At 44.1% G+C, this 19,015-nt stretch overlaps 1 protein-coding gene across 1 annotated transcript in view; it reads right to left on the reverse strand.

Moving 5' to 3' along the window:
• Nucleotides 1-19,015, reverse strand: part of SPOCK1 (SPARC (osteonectin), cwcv and kazal like domains proteoglycan 1) — a 470,125-nt gene that overhangs the window by 67,011 nt on the left and 384,099 nt on the right. The window contains exon 6 of the mRNA XM_019740366.3: nt 15,101-15,215. Coding sequence (XP_019595925.2) covers nt 15,101-15,215 — 115 coding nt within the window. The remainder of the gene's footprint in view (nt 1-15,100; nt 15,216-19,015) is intronic.

Consider the following 19,015-nt stretch of genomic DNA (forward strand, 5'->3'; position numbering starts at 1 on the left):
TATCAGTGTATAAATCCATGACTGAATAAGTAAATGGGAAGAAGAGGCAAATCTCCAGTGCAGAAGAATTCCAAACACTTATGCAGCTGCTCCATCCAAGAATTAAGTGAAGAGATGGCAGATGCTGGGAGCCAAGCAGGTGGCATTAGCTCCCAAACCCTTACATGGGGGCTGTACCTAGTGCCTTCCATCCAAAGAGTACAGTATGAGAAGGGGGAGAAAAAAGTAACGTTACTGTGGAGAAACTGACAAACACCACCTTGGCGCTAAGTCTTGTTAACAGTATGGACCCTTGATATGATGTAATGAATATGGCATTTTACCTCTGTGGTCTTCCTTTTAAAAATCTGTAACCCTAGTCTACTCATGAGGAAAACATCCAACAAATCACAACTGAGGGACTTTCTAGAAAATAACTGACCAAGTACACTTCAAAACTGTCAAGGTCATCAACGCCAAGGAACATCTGAGAAACTGTCACAGCCCGAGGAGCCTAAGGAGACATGACAACTAAATGTAATATGGTGTCCTCAGTGCGACCTTGGAGCAGGAAAAAAAAAAGATATGAGGCAAGAACTCAGGAAATCTGAGTAAAGTATAGACTTTAAGTGATGATAATGTATCAATATTAGTTCATTAATTGTGACAAATGTGCCATACCAATGTAAGATGTCAATAATGGGGAAATGGGTGCAGGATAGATGGAGACTCTGTGTACGATCTTTGCAATATATCTGTAAATCTAAAACTTTTCCAAAATAAAAAAAAGATTATGCAAATAATGGATACAGATGTCATGACTTCGAGAAACAGAACTTTGTTGGTTACCAGTTGCTGAAAACCAGAGATGCACAGTGCACTAAGCATGAAGAGTGACCGAGAATTGAGAAAGCCAAGGAGGTGATACAAGAGGAGTTCACCAGACCAATCACACACAGACACACTGTGCAACGGCCTTCACAAGCCCATGGACATTGGTGCCCCAGCAAAATTTAAAATAACCATACCATGGGCTTCTTAATAAAGAAATATTACTTCCTCCATTCTGGAAACTTTAGCCCAAGCATTAAGACACACACACACAAAGGTAACATACATATTAGTAGTAAAGTACTTTTAAAACTCCAACCTGAGGAGTCAGACGGATCTGGGTTCACTTCCCAGCTCTGCCATTTGCTGGATGGGTGACCTTGAGCAATTTGAATTCACAAGGTCCATTGTCTCCTTTTGAAAATAAGGATGGCATTGCCTCTCATCACGGGGCTTTCAGGATGATTAATTGGAATCATACATACGTGTGTGACACACAGTGTCTAGCACTAGTGAGTAATCATTAATGGCAGCTATTTCTTAAAATTTACATGGGAAAGAGGAAGATAAAATGCCCATTCTCTACAGATGAGATTAAAGATCCAAAATGATCAAATAAAATAACTATCAGCATGGATATCAAGTAGAAGATATCCTACTTGAATGAAATAATCATTTAACAAAGATGAAAAACAGATTTCATTCATAAAAAGCAATCATAAACATCAACTCTCTAGTCATAGATACAACTCTCTAGTCATAGATACAATGAGAACTATGGGAGCCTACGTGAAAGCAACTTGCAGACATTTCCTGGGGAAACTTGGAAAGAGAGACATGCCATGTTTCCAGATGGAACAACTTAACTGTAACATCCTCCATTCTGCTCAAATTACTTTGTAAAGCCAATCTAAATCTCATTTTCTGAAAGTTTTCAAGATGATTTTTAATGTCATCTGGGAGAATAGGTAAGAAGAGCCATTGAAAAATCTGAGAAAGAGGATAACATTGTTAGATAAAAAGATGAATTACAGAGTAAAAAATCATTAAGAAAATGAGCTATTTAAAAAAGAAGAAAAGTACAGTTCCATTTCCCTTTGAATACTCTAGAATAAGTATTAGATTGATTAAAACAGTTATTTTTTCAACTCCTGGTCACAATCCATGAGTGGGTCACGAACGTATCGATCTAAAATATGAAGCATAATGGCAAAGAATAGAAAATAGCACATATTATACAGAGTAACAATGAGTGCTGCTTGGTGAAAGCTTTAAGTACTGGCTCACAGTGTAAGTTATTCTTCCTGTCTGAATGCCACTAGCCTAATGCATCAAACATGAAAAATTCAACCCATGAAAGAACAAAATGAAAACATAGGTGAAGTTTTTACCCAGCCTCAGAGTGGGGAGAGATTTCTAAACATACATCAAAGCCAGAAACTCCAAAAGAAAAGAATGACAAACCTGAAAGGATTAAAAAAAAAAATCAAAATCTTAGTCTATCAGAAAACAACATTAAAGGCAAATGACGAAGTGGAAGAAAAAAAAGGTGAAATATATCTGATGGATTCATATTCTTAATATGTAAAATAACCACCTTATAAATTAGTGAGAAAAAGACCAACACCCTAAGAAGGAAAATACAGACTATATGAGGCAATTCAGGAAGAATTACAAATAGCCTATATATATATGAAAAAAGAAAGAAAGAAAGTTAAACCTGCAGTGTAATCAAAGAAGTGAAAAAATCAAACTGTGATAGAGTCAGGTAATTGCATCCCAAGATCCATTCTGCTTTTCTTTAGTAACAAGAACTATGATTTTTAGCCTTTCAGCTTAAAAGTTTATATTCTCCAGCAACCAGGCAGGGCCATGCAACTAGACTCATGCTGAATTAAAACCGAGTTGGCCAGTGAGAAGCAAGCAGAATTGTATACAAATTCACCAAGGTCTATTTGAAAGAAACTAGTATGACCTGGTTTGCTCTTACCCTTTATCTGTTGCCTGGATGACAGATGAAATGGCTGGAGCTCTGGTAGACATGCTGGACCAGGAGGCTGGATGCTGAGGTTGCTAGAGCAACAACGTGGAAAGGTCTTGAGGACCGAGATGCTGCACACCAGCCCCGGACATCCTCCCACTTGACTTGGTTTGTATGAAAATGATACAAACCCTCTTTTGCTTAAATCACTGTTATTTGAGCAGTGGAGTATTTATTATGTACTGCAGCCAAATCCCCATAAAAGTACCTTTCCTTTTAACCCAGTAGAAAAATTATAGTATCCAAAGTTGACGAGTGCCCTCTGAATAGACATTCTCATGTATTGCTTATGGCACACGTTTTCTGGAAGAAATTCTGCCAATAAGTAACAAAAGAGTTACAATAGGCTTGTATTTTTACTCAGAAATTCCACTGCTAGGAATGTATCCTATGGAAATGATTAAGATGTGTGCAAAATTAATACACAGTGATGTTCATAAAAGCAGTGTTTGTAATAATGAAAAATCAGAGAGAAGCTAAATGCTCAATAGAGGACTGGTTATAAAAATTATAGTACATTTATAGAATCAGACACCACGTAGCCATTAAAAATTTGTTTTGAAAGAATAATTGATGATGTGGGAATATTACTAAGTACTATTAAGCTAATACTAATGATTTTAAAGTAGTATGTGATTATACTCAGTTGGGGAGACCATGGGTAATGTTAAATGTTCTATAACAAACATGTATAACTTTAACAGTTTGTTGTTTTTTTCTAGTTCTAGTTAAAAACTTGCACGTATCTACTGTCTCTCACCACATACCAACCTGTCTTCCGACCAGCTGGGTGGCTCCTTCTGCTCACCTTCATGCACACCGTGTTTTAGTCCAACCTGCCCAGCTAATTGGTACCGTGGAATACCCTTTCTGCTTCCTTATCAATAGTCTTTGAAAGGGATGAGTAAAGGTCAGGTGGGATACACATCTGACCTCCCACTCCAGGCCAATCCAAGCCCCTGAGCATAGTCCTGGGAACTACAAGCTCCTAAGACACTCCCTTCTGAGTGACGCTCTAGAGGCCATCTGGGGTGTCCCCTTCCCTAGATACTAAGATGCCATCATCCCTGGCTTCTTGGGAGCTCCTGGCCTCACACCAGTACTGCCTGTCTCTAAGCAAATGATCTTTAAAAGGATGTGCTCTGTGTCAATTAGAGAATGTGATTGGCTGCAAAAACAGAATCCTAGCTAGTGGATATGCAATAGTAATAGTGTAATAGTTAGTATGCCCATATTTTTCAGTTAGTTTCCTTGTCTCCCCTATATTAGATGAAGTCTAGCTCACCTGACCGTGAGACTACAGCAACAGCAGGTCAAAATGATAACAAAGCACTCTGGAGTGTCTGGAGTCTGAGACTTATACATACAACTCCAAAAACGAGATGGAAAACAGCTCAGCTCTAGACAATTGTTACCTTGGGACATAAGTGAGCTCCACACGCAGACACGCGAATAACATATTATTGATGTATGTGGTGTTAAGAGTTCTTGACATCCCACTTAGGGGAGAGACAACATAGGACCTGGGCATAAAATAGGCATTTAATAAATGCTGGATGCAAGGATGATGGATGGCTGAATGGACAGATGAATGGAGGGATGGGCGGGCGGATTGACGGACAAATGAGTGGGTGGATGGATGAATGGATTATGGGTGGATGAAGGCATATTACTCACTACCTCCAGACTCAATCATCACTGCTCTCAATTTTAGAATACAAAACAGCTGTCAGTGTTACCTTATGCTTTAAGTGTTAATTTTAAATAGGGCTTAGAGACCTTCAGAAGCCAGGTATGCAAAGCCACAGACCAGTGTTATCTTAGTTCACTACCTTTTTCCTAAATAGACAAGTTTCCTACTGGGCACAGAGATGATCGGTATTTAATCCAATTGTCCCACAACACAGAAACATCTGTTTCTTGTACCCGAAGCTCTCAACCCAAATGAGAGCAAACTCTTGCTATCTCCAGATACGCTCTCCTTGGCTTAGCCATGTTTTCTGTGTTCTCATGAGAGCCCGAGGAAACACTAAACAGAATGTTCTATCCCAAAGGATACTACACTTCTGTTATTGAGGCAAATATACTTGTTTCCTGAGATACCTGGAGCCCCCGTCCTCCGTCGAGGAGGCAGGATATAGGATGAGAGAAGACCTGCCTGAGCCCGGTGTGGTGATGCCATCTGTTCCCAACCAAAGGAGCCAGAAACACACACAACAGTCATGTTCCAACCTGAGGTTAAGCCCCCCAGTGACTGATACAAGGAAGGCCAGAGATGGGCATCTTTGAATGGCGGAGCCTGCCTCTTCAACAGGAATCCAGACCTACGATACCCAACCTTTTCAAGGGCTGCGGCTGCCCCAAGCTCAAGTACATGAAAGCGCTTTGAGAACTGTAAAGCCTATACATTCCTTCAGTTAACTCATTCCACAAATGATCAAAGACGGCCTCATCTATGCCATGTACTGAGCCTACACGTGCTGGGTGTGGTGCTCCCAGCGGTGACAGGAACAGCTGGGGGCAGAAGACCCAGTGGAGAGGACAGACTGGCCAGTGCAGAACCACAGACAGGAGCCTGGTGGTAAAGGGTCGCCACAGCAGCCACCATTCAACCTGGGGAGGAGGGATGGGGGGTGGTGCCTGGGGGACGTGCAGGTGTCAGGTTTTGAAGCCTGGGCAAAGCTAGCAGTACCCCCAAGCCTGGGAACAGGGCCACAGACTGGGATCCAGACACCCACCAGGCCAAGGGAGTGAGGGCACATGATACTTTCCCCTCTAACGCTGAACACTCCCCAGGGACTAGCATGGCTTAGGACGGAGCCTCAGAAGTTCTAAGATCCAGAGAGTTGTCGGGACAGGAACCCAGACCTCTTCAGCCTCGGTAACACCTCTCACAGGATTAGCAGCCCCCATAAAAAAGGGCTCTTTTAAAACAAAAATTGGCTCAAGATAATTTTCTGAAAGTCATTTTTTGAAATATTTCTTGGTCCTATGCATTGGTACGTAATCATAATTCTGATCAAAGCTGCTGTCCACACTAATTTTCCGCTCTATGACATTCAACTTCTACATCTAGTTTCACGGCATCTGTGACCGTGGCCTCAGTGATTTCTGAAGCTGGGGATAGTCACATCCCTTACTAGGGTGGGACCCAGAGGACTCAGCTGGTTGGGAGCCTTGCCCCACCCCCACATATGATGTGCTAGAAAGAGCTATTTGGTTGGATACAGCATAGCCAGGCCAAGGAGGCCAACATGAACTGATACTCTCCAGGCTGGATTGGGAGGAGAGCGGCCTATGTAACTGCTTTCTTGGGGAGCCCAGGCAGATATGGAACAAGAGGCCTGGTTCCTACACATGGGAAACTTCATCAGGTGGGAAGGGCTTGCCAGCAACATGGCCTGCTATTGCAACATTTGGGAAATATGAAATTCTGCAGACACCCCCCCATACACTTTCCTTTGCCCCCATGTCACTGTCCCTCCCAGAACTTCCCCTAAATTGTTCTGACGCTGTTTCTCCTTTTAGCTCATTCTAGGCCTTGAAATAATGAGACTCACAAGTAGAACTTCCACTGTGTGAGCATGTCTGCCTCCTCTGGCCACACAGCTCCTTCTGTTCAAGCAGGAAGGCCCAGGGACTCCTCTCCTGGGATCAAGAAGGACCACAAGGCTTCACCCTCATGACACCACCGTGATTTGCAGCCGTCTCCCAGGCCTGTCCTCTCCTGAGGCCTCCTCAGACTGAAGAGATCTGACTTGTGGTCTTGTGTTTTTGTTTTCATAGCAGTCCCAGCCGATCTGAATATCTATTACTATATTTTTTACCACCTGCTTATTCTGGGCTTTATCTGGCATCGTTATATGGTCCTCAAGTTGATTCATCAAAGTGCCATCCCTGCCTCCTCCTTGTCTAATCACCACTTTTAGTTCTTAAACAGAGTCTCATGATGATGATGATGATGGTGATGACGATGATGATAAAACAGCTATATTTTTTAACTCTAACTTTATGTCTATAGTAAAAATTGTAACTATGACACCTGTTAGAGTGGGGCTGCACCTTCCTTTGCCCCCAGCCCTGCCAAGGGCCCAGGCCCCCACGACCACACTTGGATTGAGAAAGCAGGCCCACCAGCATTTTACAGAGCAGCTGGCTTTGTGAGGTGGCAGCCATTTGCTTTCTTTCAATTATAATTTCAATTTACTTTTTATTGTAATGCTGTCTTTTCACAGCAACAGATAACAAGGCAATGGAACACTCGAAGTCAGGACAGATTACAAATGAGTTTTTATCTTTAAGGAGCGAGGTTGCAAACTTGAGGCTAGCAAAGAAGCATAACGTGGTGGGAAGCGATGAGACGATGCCGGTGTGTTGATAAACTTCAGAGAGCTAAGCGTGCTCACAGAAAGAAAGAGGAGAAAATGAGCGAGGACGTGAACTCTCTCACCTCAGCAAAATCCCATCAGAGAGGCTGTGATACCCATGAAGGAATGCATTCTGTGAGTACTGAAAACACGGTAAAAATCAGTTTACAATGTGTGTGTGTGGTGCACGTTTCTTTTTCCAAAGGAAGCCTGCCCTTTCAATGGACAGTCACAGCAGAATGTGAAGGTAACAGCACAACTTCCAGGAAAGGCTTCAAACCCTGCTCTGTCATTTATTAGCTGGGTGGCCTCAGGCAAGGTACTGGAAGGCTCCCAACCCCACATTTTCTCCTCAGCAATAGAGATGACATGATTTGGTTGTTAGAAGAATTAAATATATAATCAAGTGCTTAGCAAAGTGCACTATATCTTAAGTACCTTATACAGACTCTCTTGACGTAATAAATCTTTTTTTTTTTTTTTGGCTATTTTCAACATTGTAAACTATGGTACATCTATAAAACGGACAATCCTTTAAAAAGAATGAGGTAGAGTCATTCAACTTTTGACAGATAATTATTCAGAATCCAGACTCAAAGACCTTATTCATTCTAGTGAGGCGAGAGATGATAAACTCACTAGGTAAACAAATGATCAACTATATTAGAAGGTGAAAAGTGGTTTGAAGAAAAATAAAGGAGGGAAGGGGGATAGAAGTACTGGGACGAGCAGAGGGGGCGGTTCCTGAGGCGTCACATCTGTGTGGAGAGTTCAAGAGGTGGCTGATGGAGTGACCTACGTAGATGTCTAGGAAGGTGGTCCAGGCTGAGGGGACCATCTGTGCAAAGTCCTGAGGCAGATCAACACATCTGAGGGACCCCACGGAGGCCTGGAGCTGAGTTAGCAAGCAGTATAGTAACAAAGGTGGGGACAGAGACATACCAGGGGACCCGAGCATGCTGCACCTTGCAGGTCGTTGAAAGGATTTTAGTTTTTCCTCGTCACAAGATGGGAAGTCACTGGAAGGCCCTGAACAGGGGGTTACACAGTCTGACTTACACTTTACAGAATCAGTTTACCATCGGTGCTCAGATAAGAATGTAGGGGCCAGGAGATCAATTGCAAAGCCATTCGAGTTAAAGAGGAAGAAGTCTTGGACCACAAGGGTGGTAACAGTGGAGGTGAGAAGAAGCGACTATGTTTGAAAATCCATTTGAAAGTAGAGTCAATATTATATGTGGCATGTGAGAAAAAGAGGGTTTTCTTTCTTTTCTTTTCTTTTTTTTTTTTTTTTACTTCAGCAAATCAAACATGAAGCTGCCATTCATTAAGCAGGTAAATACTGCAGGAGGAAGGAAGGAGCAGATTTAGGGGGAAGACCAGGAGTTTGATGTTGGACGTGTTAAGCTTGATATGCCTCTGGGCATCCAAACAGAAATACTGAGCAGTCATGACATACTTACGTCTGGAGTTCAAGGGAGCAGCGTGTGCAGGTTGGCTAGAGGGAGACAGACGCACAGGTAGATCTCTGTGTATTTACATGAAAACATATGTATGATATACAAAAGAGGCAGAGTACAAAATATTATGTAGAATAGGATTCTAACTTTGGATGAGCAAAGTTTAAAAAGTACATGAGTATATGTATATCAAAAATAATTGGAAGCTTATGCAACAAAAAGCAAGTGGAACTGGGAATATGAGAAGCTTTTGCCATAATATTTAGATTTTATATTAGAATGTGTATTAATTTACAGATTAAAAAAATGGCAGAGGAGAGTACTCTTTGGGTGAACTATCAAAGCCACTAATTTCTGGCACAAACCTCTATCCCCTTCTCTGGGCTCCAGTTATGCCCATGGCCACCCTCTGCCTCAGTTTACCCTTCTCTTTCTTTTCATCTCTGGCCTACTTTCACGGAGTTGAACTCACAGAAGCAGAAGAACCTGAGTTCAAAGCCAAAGTCAGTGGTTACCTCAAGAGTCCTGACAGTAAGTTTTTCTTCTTTGATGCAGTTGCCAGTTTAATTCTAAAGCTTTTATTATTTTTTTTTAAGTCGTGACATTTAGAAAAACAAGGCCCTAAAAATTAAATGTTCCTTTTTATGTTTAATTTCTGACTATAATGTAGTGCTGAATAATAAGTGAACGAAGCTGAATGGGTATGGAAAGGTTAATATAAACTGCTTTTAAATTGCAAGTCTGCAAGCCTGAGGCCTTCACCTTGTTATACAATAGGCAAGAAAGAAAAACTATTCTTTCCTGGATGCAAAGATAAATCTCCATTTTGCTGGGAGCCGTCTGCAGCAGGATTCTTGTAGTGTTTTTCCATCGACACATCACAGCTAGGAAGAACTCTATCCCATCTCTTTGGCACCACCTCCTGTTCCTATTTAAACACATTTCCCCAACTCTACTTGTGATAAGTAATGGAATTAGACAACCATCCGTCAACCCAAGACTTTTTTTCCCAGAAACTAGCCCTCAGGTTGAAATCACCAGTTGAGAAAAGAAAGTCAACGCAGGCTATTTTTCTACTGTTCCAAATAGCTCAGCTGGAGGGAAGTTGTTATTTTCTCTTTAGCATGTCCTGCTGGGAAGACTTGCATCCCTCTTTCCTCCCCTGCCTGGACCCAACATGGCCCCACTCTGCCCCACCTCCCCGGCACATGTGAGGCCGGTAAGGGTTACAGTTCCACAGCTTTCTCCAGAATTTGAGGTTCACTGGCTCCACCCATACCCTTTCTCCAAAAGCTAATCTGTGACAACAGAAGCAAAGAGGGAACTGTCCTTAGAGATCGTGCTGTTTTACTTCCTCCTCAAATGTTATTCAAAACATCGCTGGTGGGGGACTCAATAACATTCTCTGCCTGATGACTGACACTTTAAGATCTGGGCAAGTGACATCAGACCCTGGAGAAATTAAGTCTAACTACCACCAAACTCAGCTGCAGACCTTCTACCATCTTCAGGCTGAAGACTCTGCTGACCATGACCTAAGGATGTACACACAGCAGGAACAAAGGCTGGGGTCCCAAGGCCCAGGCTCTGCCCCAGCTCCACCACAACCCCCTGTCTGACCTCAGGCAAGATTCCTTCTCTTAGTGGGTCTCCAGTTTCCTCTTCTGGTAAATGGGGACTGAATAAGGATCACTAAGGGTCAAACTCATTTCCTAGAGATGTCACCTAACGTGGTAAGGCATAAAATGGAGTCACTAGCGGGGAGGCTGGAGGCTCTCCCCTGGTCCTGATGGGGACACCTGAGGCACCTTGTAAGAACACAAGGGTACCCTCAACATCGTATGGAATAAGATAAGTGAGGTCTTTCCTGATCTGATGTCCTACATCCTATAACTGCAAAGTTTTCACCTCAGCAATGAGGGAGCTCCAAACCCTTCCTCCAGATGGACAAAGCTGCCAAGCCCAGGCCAAGGGGGCATGTTTTGTCTCTGTGAAAGAGGGAGGGCAGGCAGAGTGGGGACAGGCTCAGGTTTGGAAAGGGAGAAGTGTTGGCTAGTTTAACAGGGAAATAAGACGTTCAGATTTCCAGGTATAAAACAAACAAGTCATGGGGATGTAATGTACAGTATAGGGAATATAGTCAATAATATTGTGATAGCATGGTCTGGTTGTCAGATGGTTGCTGGACTTCTCATGGTTATTACTTCTTTGGGTATATAAATGTTGACTAACTGGTGTACACATGAAACTAATATAATATTGTATGTTAGCTGTATTTTAATAAAAATCTTAAAAGAAATACATAAAAATGTATCTTAAAGACTCTAATTGTAAAAGATCTCTATTTTCCCCTTAGATTTTCAACCACTGTAAATAAATCAGGAAATGAATACTTCAGGCATTCCTCATAATATTCACTGAGGACTAAAGAAAAAGCAGCAGCAATACCTGGGAGCTAAAGAGTTAATGTTTGATATAAGAAATGACTTCCTGACTGGGCTGGCTGTTGGATACTAGAAAATACCAAGAGAAATTGGGAAGGATCTTTCCTGGAAGACTGTGTGACAAAGCCCAGAAACCCAGGCTTAACACTAGATTTTAATTTCATCTCCCTCTTTTTAATTTATTTTTTTCTTTTTCCTTTTTTTGGGCAATCATTACTCGATACTCTTGAGGCTGGACTGGTGTCATAGAGATAAAAGAGATAAAGCAATTAAGTAACTTGTCCAAGGTGGTGAAGTAATTTGGAAGTGTGAGAGGAAATATTCCGAGATATTAAGGGACGGTCCCACCATCTACCATGTCTTCAGAGGCCACATCAAAAGATGACAGAAAAAACAAGGAGAAGAAAAAATATCAACCACTTGGCTTTGACTTCCCAAAAATATTCCTGACACTTAAAGCTGAGATAAGAGACATCTGACTTGCAAGAGCTGGGCATGTTATGCTTCAAAATGCCAAAGGCTGGAAGAAGCAATGCACTCTAGAGAGTGGAAAGAGAATGGGTTAGACCCTGCCCTCCTACACCTGCGATACACTCACATCCAGTATTGATCAAAGTTGGGACTATAAGAAGTGACATTTTGGGAAGGAGAACAGGTAGAGGCAGGTGAGTCCCTAGGAAAGGCTCTGCTCATCACAGTTCTCCCCATCTCCAATCCAACTCTGGGTCCTGGATAGGGCAGAGGCACTTGTGAAACCCCAGGCAGGTGGAGAACCCCAGCTGCAAAAAGGACCTGCGTTTTGCTACCAATATGAAATCTAATTTGAGGCAAGCCTCATAAAAACACCCTCTGCATAGATTAGAAATGGCTGCCAGGCAGATCCAAGGAAAGAGAGCTTGAGATAAAACCCCGCTACAGTCTTTCCTGACACGAGGAGATCACAGAAGGGCATCCTCAAGTTTCCTGTGGCCCTGAAGGGAGCCAGGGAGGGGTTGTGTGAGGATTAGCACACCCAGAAGCGTAGGACATAGAAGAGAGAGGACTCAGTGTGACCTTAATGGACATGGTGGGCAGAAGTCGTGGTTGGGATCCAAACGTCTCTCATTGGACGCAGTGAGGAAGAACACTGCAGGCCAACTAACTGAAGACGGCAAGAACTCTGTAAAGGCGGGTGCCAAGAAAAGATAACCCCAGGAGCCAACTTCCTACCAATATCACAGCTCATAAGCCCCCACCCACCCCCTACATCCTAGAATTTAGATAAAACCCTGAAGTGACAGAATGGACCTGGAGGGGATTACTTTAATGCTTTTATTACCAAATAGAACCAAGGTTCAAAACAGCTAAGAAAAGAAAATATGGATAGCAATAATAACGCCACATTTTGATAGACCTGTATTTGTGAGACTACATGAAACATCATTTCTGCAAGAGACACAGAAACAAGATGGCTCCTGACGCGGTCCAGAGCCAAGGTGTGTCTCAGGAAGGTAAAGACTGCTACTCCCCGTGCCTGCAGCTGCAGGTAAGGGGAGGTGGACTGCATGGTCCCTCTTCCCCCTCTCTCCACCCCCACAGCTGAGTGGCCAAAAGAAAGCTGCCATTTCACCTCTGACCTCTCTCTCCCACCCATCCCTTCCTCCTCCTTCCAAGTGCTGCAACCTCAGCTCAGTACTCATTGCCCATCACAAACTATGGTGAGAGCTGCATGGAAAGAACTGTCAAATCAAAGGAAAAGGTCAGCCTTCCCTTGATTAATTTGGTCCAGGTAAAAATGTGATTAATTTAATCATTTCACATAACATCCCTAGGGATTTATCAGGGCCCTCACTGCCCATAATATGTCCTTACCCTCCAGACAGTTTCTGCTTCCCCTCATGCTTATATAAAAACACTACTGTTAAGTCATGGCCCAGAAATTGGGTCTTTAACCAAGACAGACAGTCTCAGAGCCTCATGGAAAGAACTGTACCAAGTCTGAGCCATACTTCAAGCAACAGATTCATTGTCACAGGCTTCCACAGTGATATTTCTTACACAAATTCCAGATGGTATTAGAGACTCGGTGTGGAGTTCCAGGACTCCTTCCAGAGGCAGATGACTTCATAAAACCAAACTTGACCCAAGAGCCAATGGAATACAAAATGATTATAGAGAACTGAAAGGACTGATAAGGGAAATATAATTTGGATTATTTGTTTTGGAACAGTGTTGTTATAATATTTTATTGCTCTCATTTCGGAGAGGTATATGATGAGCTTCTTTCTCTTCCTTCCTGAGCTAGCTCTCACTGTTAACTTAGTAGTCTTTGCTTTTACAAACAATTTGAAATGAAACCCTTTTAGGCGGTATTCTTCTTCCCACTGAGCTCTCCAAATTCAGGAACAGCATTGTTTTCTGAGTCTCTTTACTTTTAATGGCAATGCAGTTACTTGCGTAGGTCCAAGAAAAACGTGTTCTAATTTTTGCCAGTACGTAATTGACTACGTGGATGGTGGAGTCTGGAATTTGAGAGTGAATCCATTTAATCAGGTATGACAAGCCCACCACTAAGAAATAAGGGCCATACTTTGTCTGGAGAACCACAAAACCCTCCCAGAAAACTGGTCTGTTACCTTAAGATGGCAAGTCAGGAAGCCTTAGCAGAGCTGCATACCCTTGACAAGAGATGCGTTCACCCCCATTTATAGATACTACAGGCAACATGGTGGAGATGAGTCTCTTGGTTTGGTTTCCATGCCTCAGAATAGAAGCGTAAATAAAAGCAATAAACGATATACCTGAATAGAGGCTATCGAAACTTCCTATGAAGATTCTTAAGAAATCTCCACACAGAAGTTAATTGTCTGGATTCTAGTTGCTTAACAGCACAGGGCTCTAAGTCTTCTGTCCATACAACAAGGGACTTATTAGTTAATATTTATGCAGCTGTAGAAATGAATCAGGTCACAGTGCAATGAGATGAGCTTTTTGGTAATCAAGAGGACTCTATGGAGATTAGCTGTGACCACAGTGGTTTATGGTTTACAAGATCCTTCCACATCTGAGTAAAACCTCCCAAAGAGCCTGTTAACACACTTTCCACAGTGACCGCCATGCACACATTTAGACTGGAACAGCATCTGTGTGCCCTAGAAAACACAATACGACTTAAAAAGAGGCAAGTGGATAAACACACCCTATTCCTTTTCCTGTTACAAACAGAAGACACTTTAGAAGGCATGTGCGTGCGTACACGTGCACACACAGAGACATGCAACATTGGTCATGGACTAGCCAGTCACAACTGAAAAAGCCCAGCTCCGCAGAAGGAAAATGCAAACTTCTATCGTGGGTCTCATTAGGGAAGCCTCAAAAAGGAACTGAGACCAGTGGGACGACATTACTTTCTCCGCCGTGAAAACATACAAATAAGCCCAACCATCCTGCCCTTCTCTGCCATGGAGGGGAAACAGCTGCCCCCGGGGAGGTAGTCTCCATTCATGTGTCCTTTGGCTCTGTGCTGTATTCCAAGCAGAATGTATAAATAAGGAAATGCCTTTGGGGGCGGGGGGGGGGGGGTACTCTCCACCATTATGACATCTCTGCAGTCTCTGTTTTGAAATTTGGCCTTGAGAAGTTCAAAGGATTTAGAGATTAGAGTTCAAGGCAGACCAAGATGTACCCCAGGGCAGGCCCTGGTCTCAGATGCAGAAAACACCTGACCTTCCCACACCACAGCCAATTTGACCTCGCAAAGGACCTAGTGCATATCTTGGTCTAACAGAATTAATTTCAAAGACTCTAGGCTCTCCTTTTCCTTTTTAATGGTAGCTGAAGGCAGTCCATAAACAAGCTGCAGTATGTGCCACATAAGCCCCTCTCCCCAGCCTGGCTCTGAGGTGTGCCACGCTGCCAGCCTCTGGGCACAGCTTAGCCATACCAGCCCTTCGTACCACCTATCCCTCCGTCGGGGAGTCTCCTGCGGTCCCCACTCACCATTCTTTTCTGCCTTGTGCTTCGGTGGCTCAGGCTCCGGGAGACATGGACAGGGCCCATCGCAGAGGGTGGTGAGGCTTTTGCCAGTAGAACAAGCATGGAACTCCATCTTGCACTGCAAAAGAGAGACAGAACAGGCCTCAGGAAAGAGCTCGTGCCCCTCTAACCACCGTTAGGCCCACAGGAGCAAAGACAGAGAACAGAGGGGTCCATCTCAGTTGAAAGTCTGGATTACAGAACACTAAATAAGAAATGGCTTTTTATGTTTTTCCAGATGCATAGGATAATGTCTAAAAGCACAGCTGAAGCACTGCAAGGCTGACTTGAATAATTGGCAACTCAACTGGAACTGTTAATAAAAGTATTAGTCTGAAAGGACGTCGTGGAAGCCCACAAGCCCCACAAAGAACCCTGACCTCACAGCGGGAGGCTGCTTCTCCAGTTTCCTTGTTCCCACCTACCGTGTTTCCCTGAAAATAAGACCTAGCCAGACCATCAGCTCTAATGAGCCTTTTGGAGCAAACATTAATATAAGACCCAGTATATTATATTGTTATATTATATTATATTATACCCAGTATTATATTAAAATAAGACCGGGTCTTATATTAATGTCTCCAAAAGCTGCATTAAAGCTGATGGTCTGGCCAGGCCTTCTCTTCGGGGAAACACGGTAGGAAAGGTCTGCCAGCAGAGCACCCCCTCGTCCCTCTCCTGCTCACACGCTCTTCCTGGGGAGGAGCGTCATCATCTACCGTGCTGCCCCTTGGGAACAAGTGGGCACTGAGTGCTTTTGCTTCAACCCCCTAAACCTAAGTTTGCACCGTCTTCCCCTGCTCCCTGGAGGACACCTGTGGCTGTGTAGGCAGCCTGTGAGTACTGGAAGTGTCTGCCTAATTCTCCATTCACCATGGAAGCCCAAAGCCACCTGTCCCCTTGTCAACCCTTTCTCAGTAGCAGTGGTAGTATTTGGGCCCCTTTCTGACAGCTTTTTACTCTTAAGTCTCAACTGATTCAGAACACAAGCAAGAAAGAAGGATGTTATTTACAGGCGCAAAACGCCACAACAATTAAGAGGCTGTTTATTATTCCTACATCAGGGAATAAGAAACAGAGACTCAGAGAGGTCAAATAACGTGTAACCGATCCTGACGCTCACAGGGGTGGGGCCAGGATTCACAGCCGGTCTGACACCAGGTGTAAGCACCTCATGGCCCCACTGCACTGTTTCTGTCACGTAGGTGAGTTTGTGGGTGGGCTGGAGAGAACAGACAGCCGCACTGTCCTCTGTGTTGCTATTGGCCTGGATCTGAGTTGCCTGAGAGCTCACTCCTTTACTGTAAAATTCTCAAGATCAAGGCCTGTGTGTAATCAGTTTTCTGCAAAGGCCCACAAGTCCGGGACTGTGTTTGTATCTGGCTGGTGAGGCTTCAAAGGAAGGGGAGATAGGCAAATTTTACCCCCTGTGTGTGCAGCCCTTATCAGGTGCCAAGGGGAATCTTTTAAAAGACAGAAAAGAGGAGATACAGCCCTCGCCCTTGGAAAACACTAATGCATATCTTTGGAAAAGGCATTTGCAAAGCAGCACACGTGAATGCAGAGGAATGGTGGCTCCTCGTGAGAGGAAGAGCTATTCAGTCTCCATACCAATGACAGACTAAGGCAAAGTGTGCTTTCCACCCAGTTCTCTATGTGCTGGAGTCACTCTGGTGTAATTCCACTGTCACCCACACAGCCGCTGCCTACCCTTGTGGAGAGAGAGCAACACACAGGTCTGCAGGGTGCTGGCTTCCTCTTCATGCAAAACTCCCTTCTGTACATATTTGTTAGGTGTCTCGTATGTGCCTGGTGTGGTAGCAGCGGGTGTGCAGGCTGTATGAAAGGAAGCCGTGGCTCAGGCCTCAAACATCAACTGACTTAAGGAGAAAGCAAAAAACAGGGTGTTCTTCTAAAGGCACATGGACGTGATTGTGAGGGGAGGCAGGCTATGGGTCTATGTAGGGATGCAGCACAAAAGAGACCTGCCAATATGGACAGGCCTGCAGACAGTCAAACGGACAGAAGATAAGCCAAGAGGAGCGCTGGAAGGTGGCAGGTGGGTCACCACTATAAGAAGCTTTGTTTCCAATCACAGAGCATGTGTGCAGGTGCCCAGGGCTCGGCCTACCTCCTTCTTCTCCCCTGGATCAGCTTTCTGGAACAATCCTCGGTTTCAGACTAGCAGTTCTCAAACTGTTTTGACAACGGAATCCCTTAAAGCTAATTTAGGGGAAACTATATTTTTATATAAAAATTTATTTTGTAAAGTCAAAGTTGATTACACTTACTTACCATAAAGCTTTATCAGACTGCTACTGTAACTGCCTGTTTCTATCTGTGATAGGCTGTAATATTTTCCCCAACTTTCTCCAGCCCCCCGAAAGAGGAATCTACACGTTACTCACTGCCTTGTGTGTCTCACAGCACAGCACCATCCTGTGGGAAAGTGGATGTCTCCCCAGTGACATCAGTCCTCGTGGCCACATGACTTGCTCCAGCCAGTGGACTGCGAGCAGGAGTGACACAACCAGGTCTGCTGTTTTAAGAACCACTGCTTGGTTTCATCACCTATCTTGCTCTTCCCTCTACCGTGAAAATGACATGTGCCAGATACAGGCTGCTCCTTCTTCCTGGGACCCAGAAGGCAGAGGACATGGAACAGAGCTAAAGCTAACATGCAACATGCACAAGGGATGGCTGTTTGCTCTTGTAAGCCACCGATGTTTGGGGACCATTTATCACCATAGCACAACTGAGCAAAAGCTGACTGACAGAACAACTGACTTCCTGCAAGACCATGAAGTACTTAACAGCTGGAAAAGGTCTCAGTCACTGTCTTAATCTCTAGCATGATATGACACACCTATGTACTATGTACACCCCTGGCACGTAGTAGGTGTTCAGGGAATAGCTGCTGAATGATAAATGCAGAAGGAACAGTGGCAGGTTCCTGCTGCTGCTCTAAACCTCTGTTGCGGCCACCAGGAGCTGCCAACGGGGCTGCACAGGAGTGCAGGTGCTGGAGCTCAGTACCTGAGATGTGTGTGGGGAGCCGTCCCCGACTGTCATCTGCTCCTGAGCCCTCTCCTTGAACTTCACATGCAGCACTTGGCCTTACAGCCTCCATGCTCACCTCAGTCTTTCCCTGGAGTCCGAGTTAGTCCATCTGCTTCCTGGATGCCCAGAATACCAGTTACCTGGGGGTCCTTCCCTAGGAGCCCCTGTGGACTATCGTTCTAGTAACTCGGGCTCCTTGGCTGGCCCCAGTGCCCCATCGCCTGTACTGCCACTGTCGCAATCTGTGGAGACAACTGGGCTTCCTCCCCAACTCAGAAAGATGCCACCAGAGAAAACAAGATTTATCTGCTCCGATGAAAATCCATGTTTCAAGGGCACAGATCTGCTTTTTGTCTTCTAGGACAATATGTGGCATTTAAATGAAGCTCAAGGGCTGTAATTACATTTTGTATAATGCTCAAAACACGCTAGGTAGAGCTACATAGATGTGGGGTAAAAGCGACTTGAAAACGGGGTGTGTGACAAACACCATCAAGATAGGGGTTACCTTGGGGAAGGGGGGCAGGAGGACAACGTCAGCCCACAGAAGCACTGAAAACTGGGAGTGGTATGTTTCACAGGTGGGTGTTAGGTGCTGAGGCTTTGGTTTTGTCACTAGGTTTGGCAACTTACATGAATAACACATACATGTATGTGTACGTGTCAAATGCTTTATGATAAAATACAAAACAAAGTGTATAGGTTTCTACAGAGGAGACGACCAAGCTACAAGCACCCCTCCCGGGGACACCTGTTAGGAGGAGTAAGTGAGAGCCTGCGTGGGCATCTCTAGGAACGGGAGAGGGCACACAGGTATGT

This window comes from Rhinolophus sinicus, chromosome 5 (assembly GCF_057876585.1).
Source record: "Rhinolophus sinicus isolate RSI-liver-muscle chromosome 5, RSI-T2T, whole genome shotgun sequence".
NCBI classification, from domain to species: domain Eukaryota; kingdom Metazoa; phylum Chordata; class Mammalia; order Chiroptera; family Rhinolophidae; genus Rhinolophus; species Rhinolophus sinicus.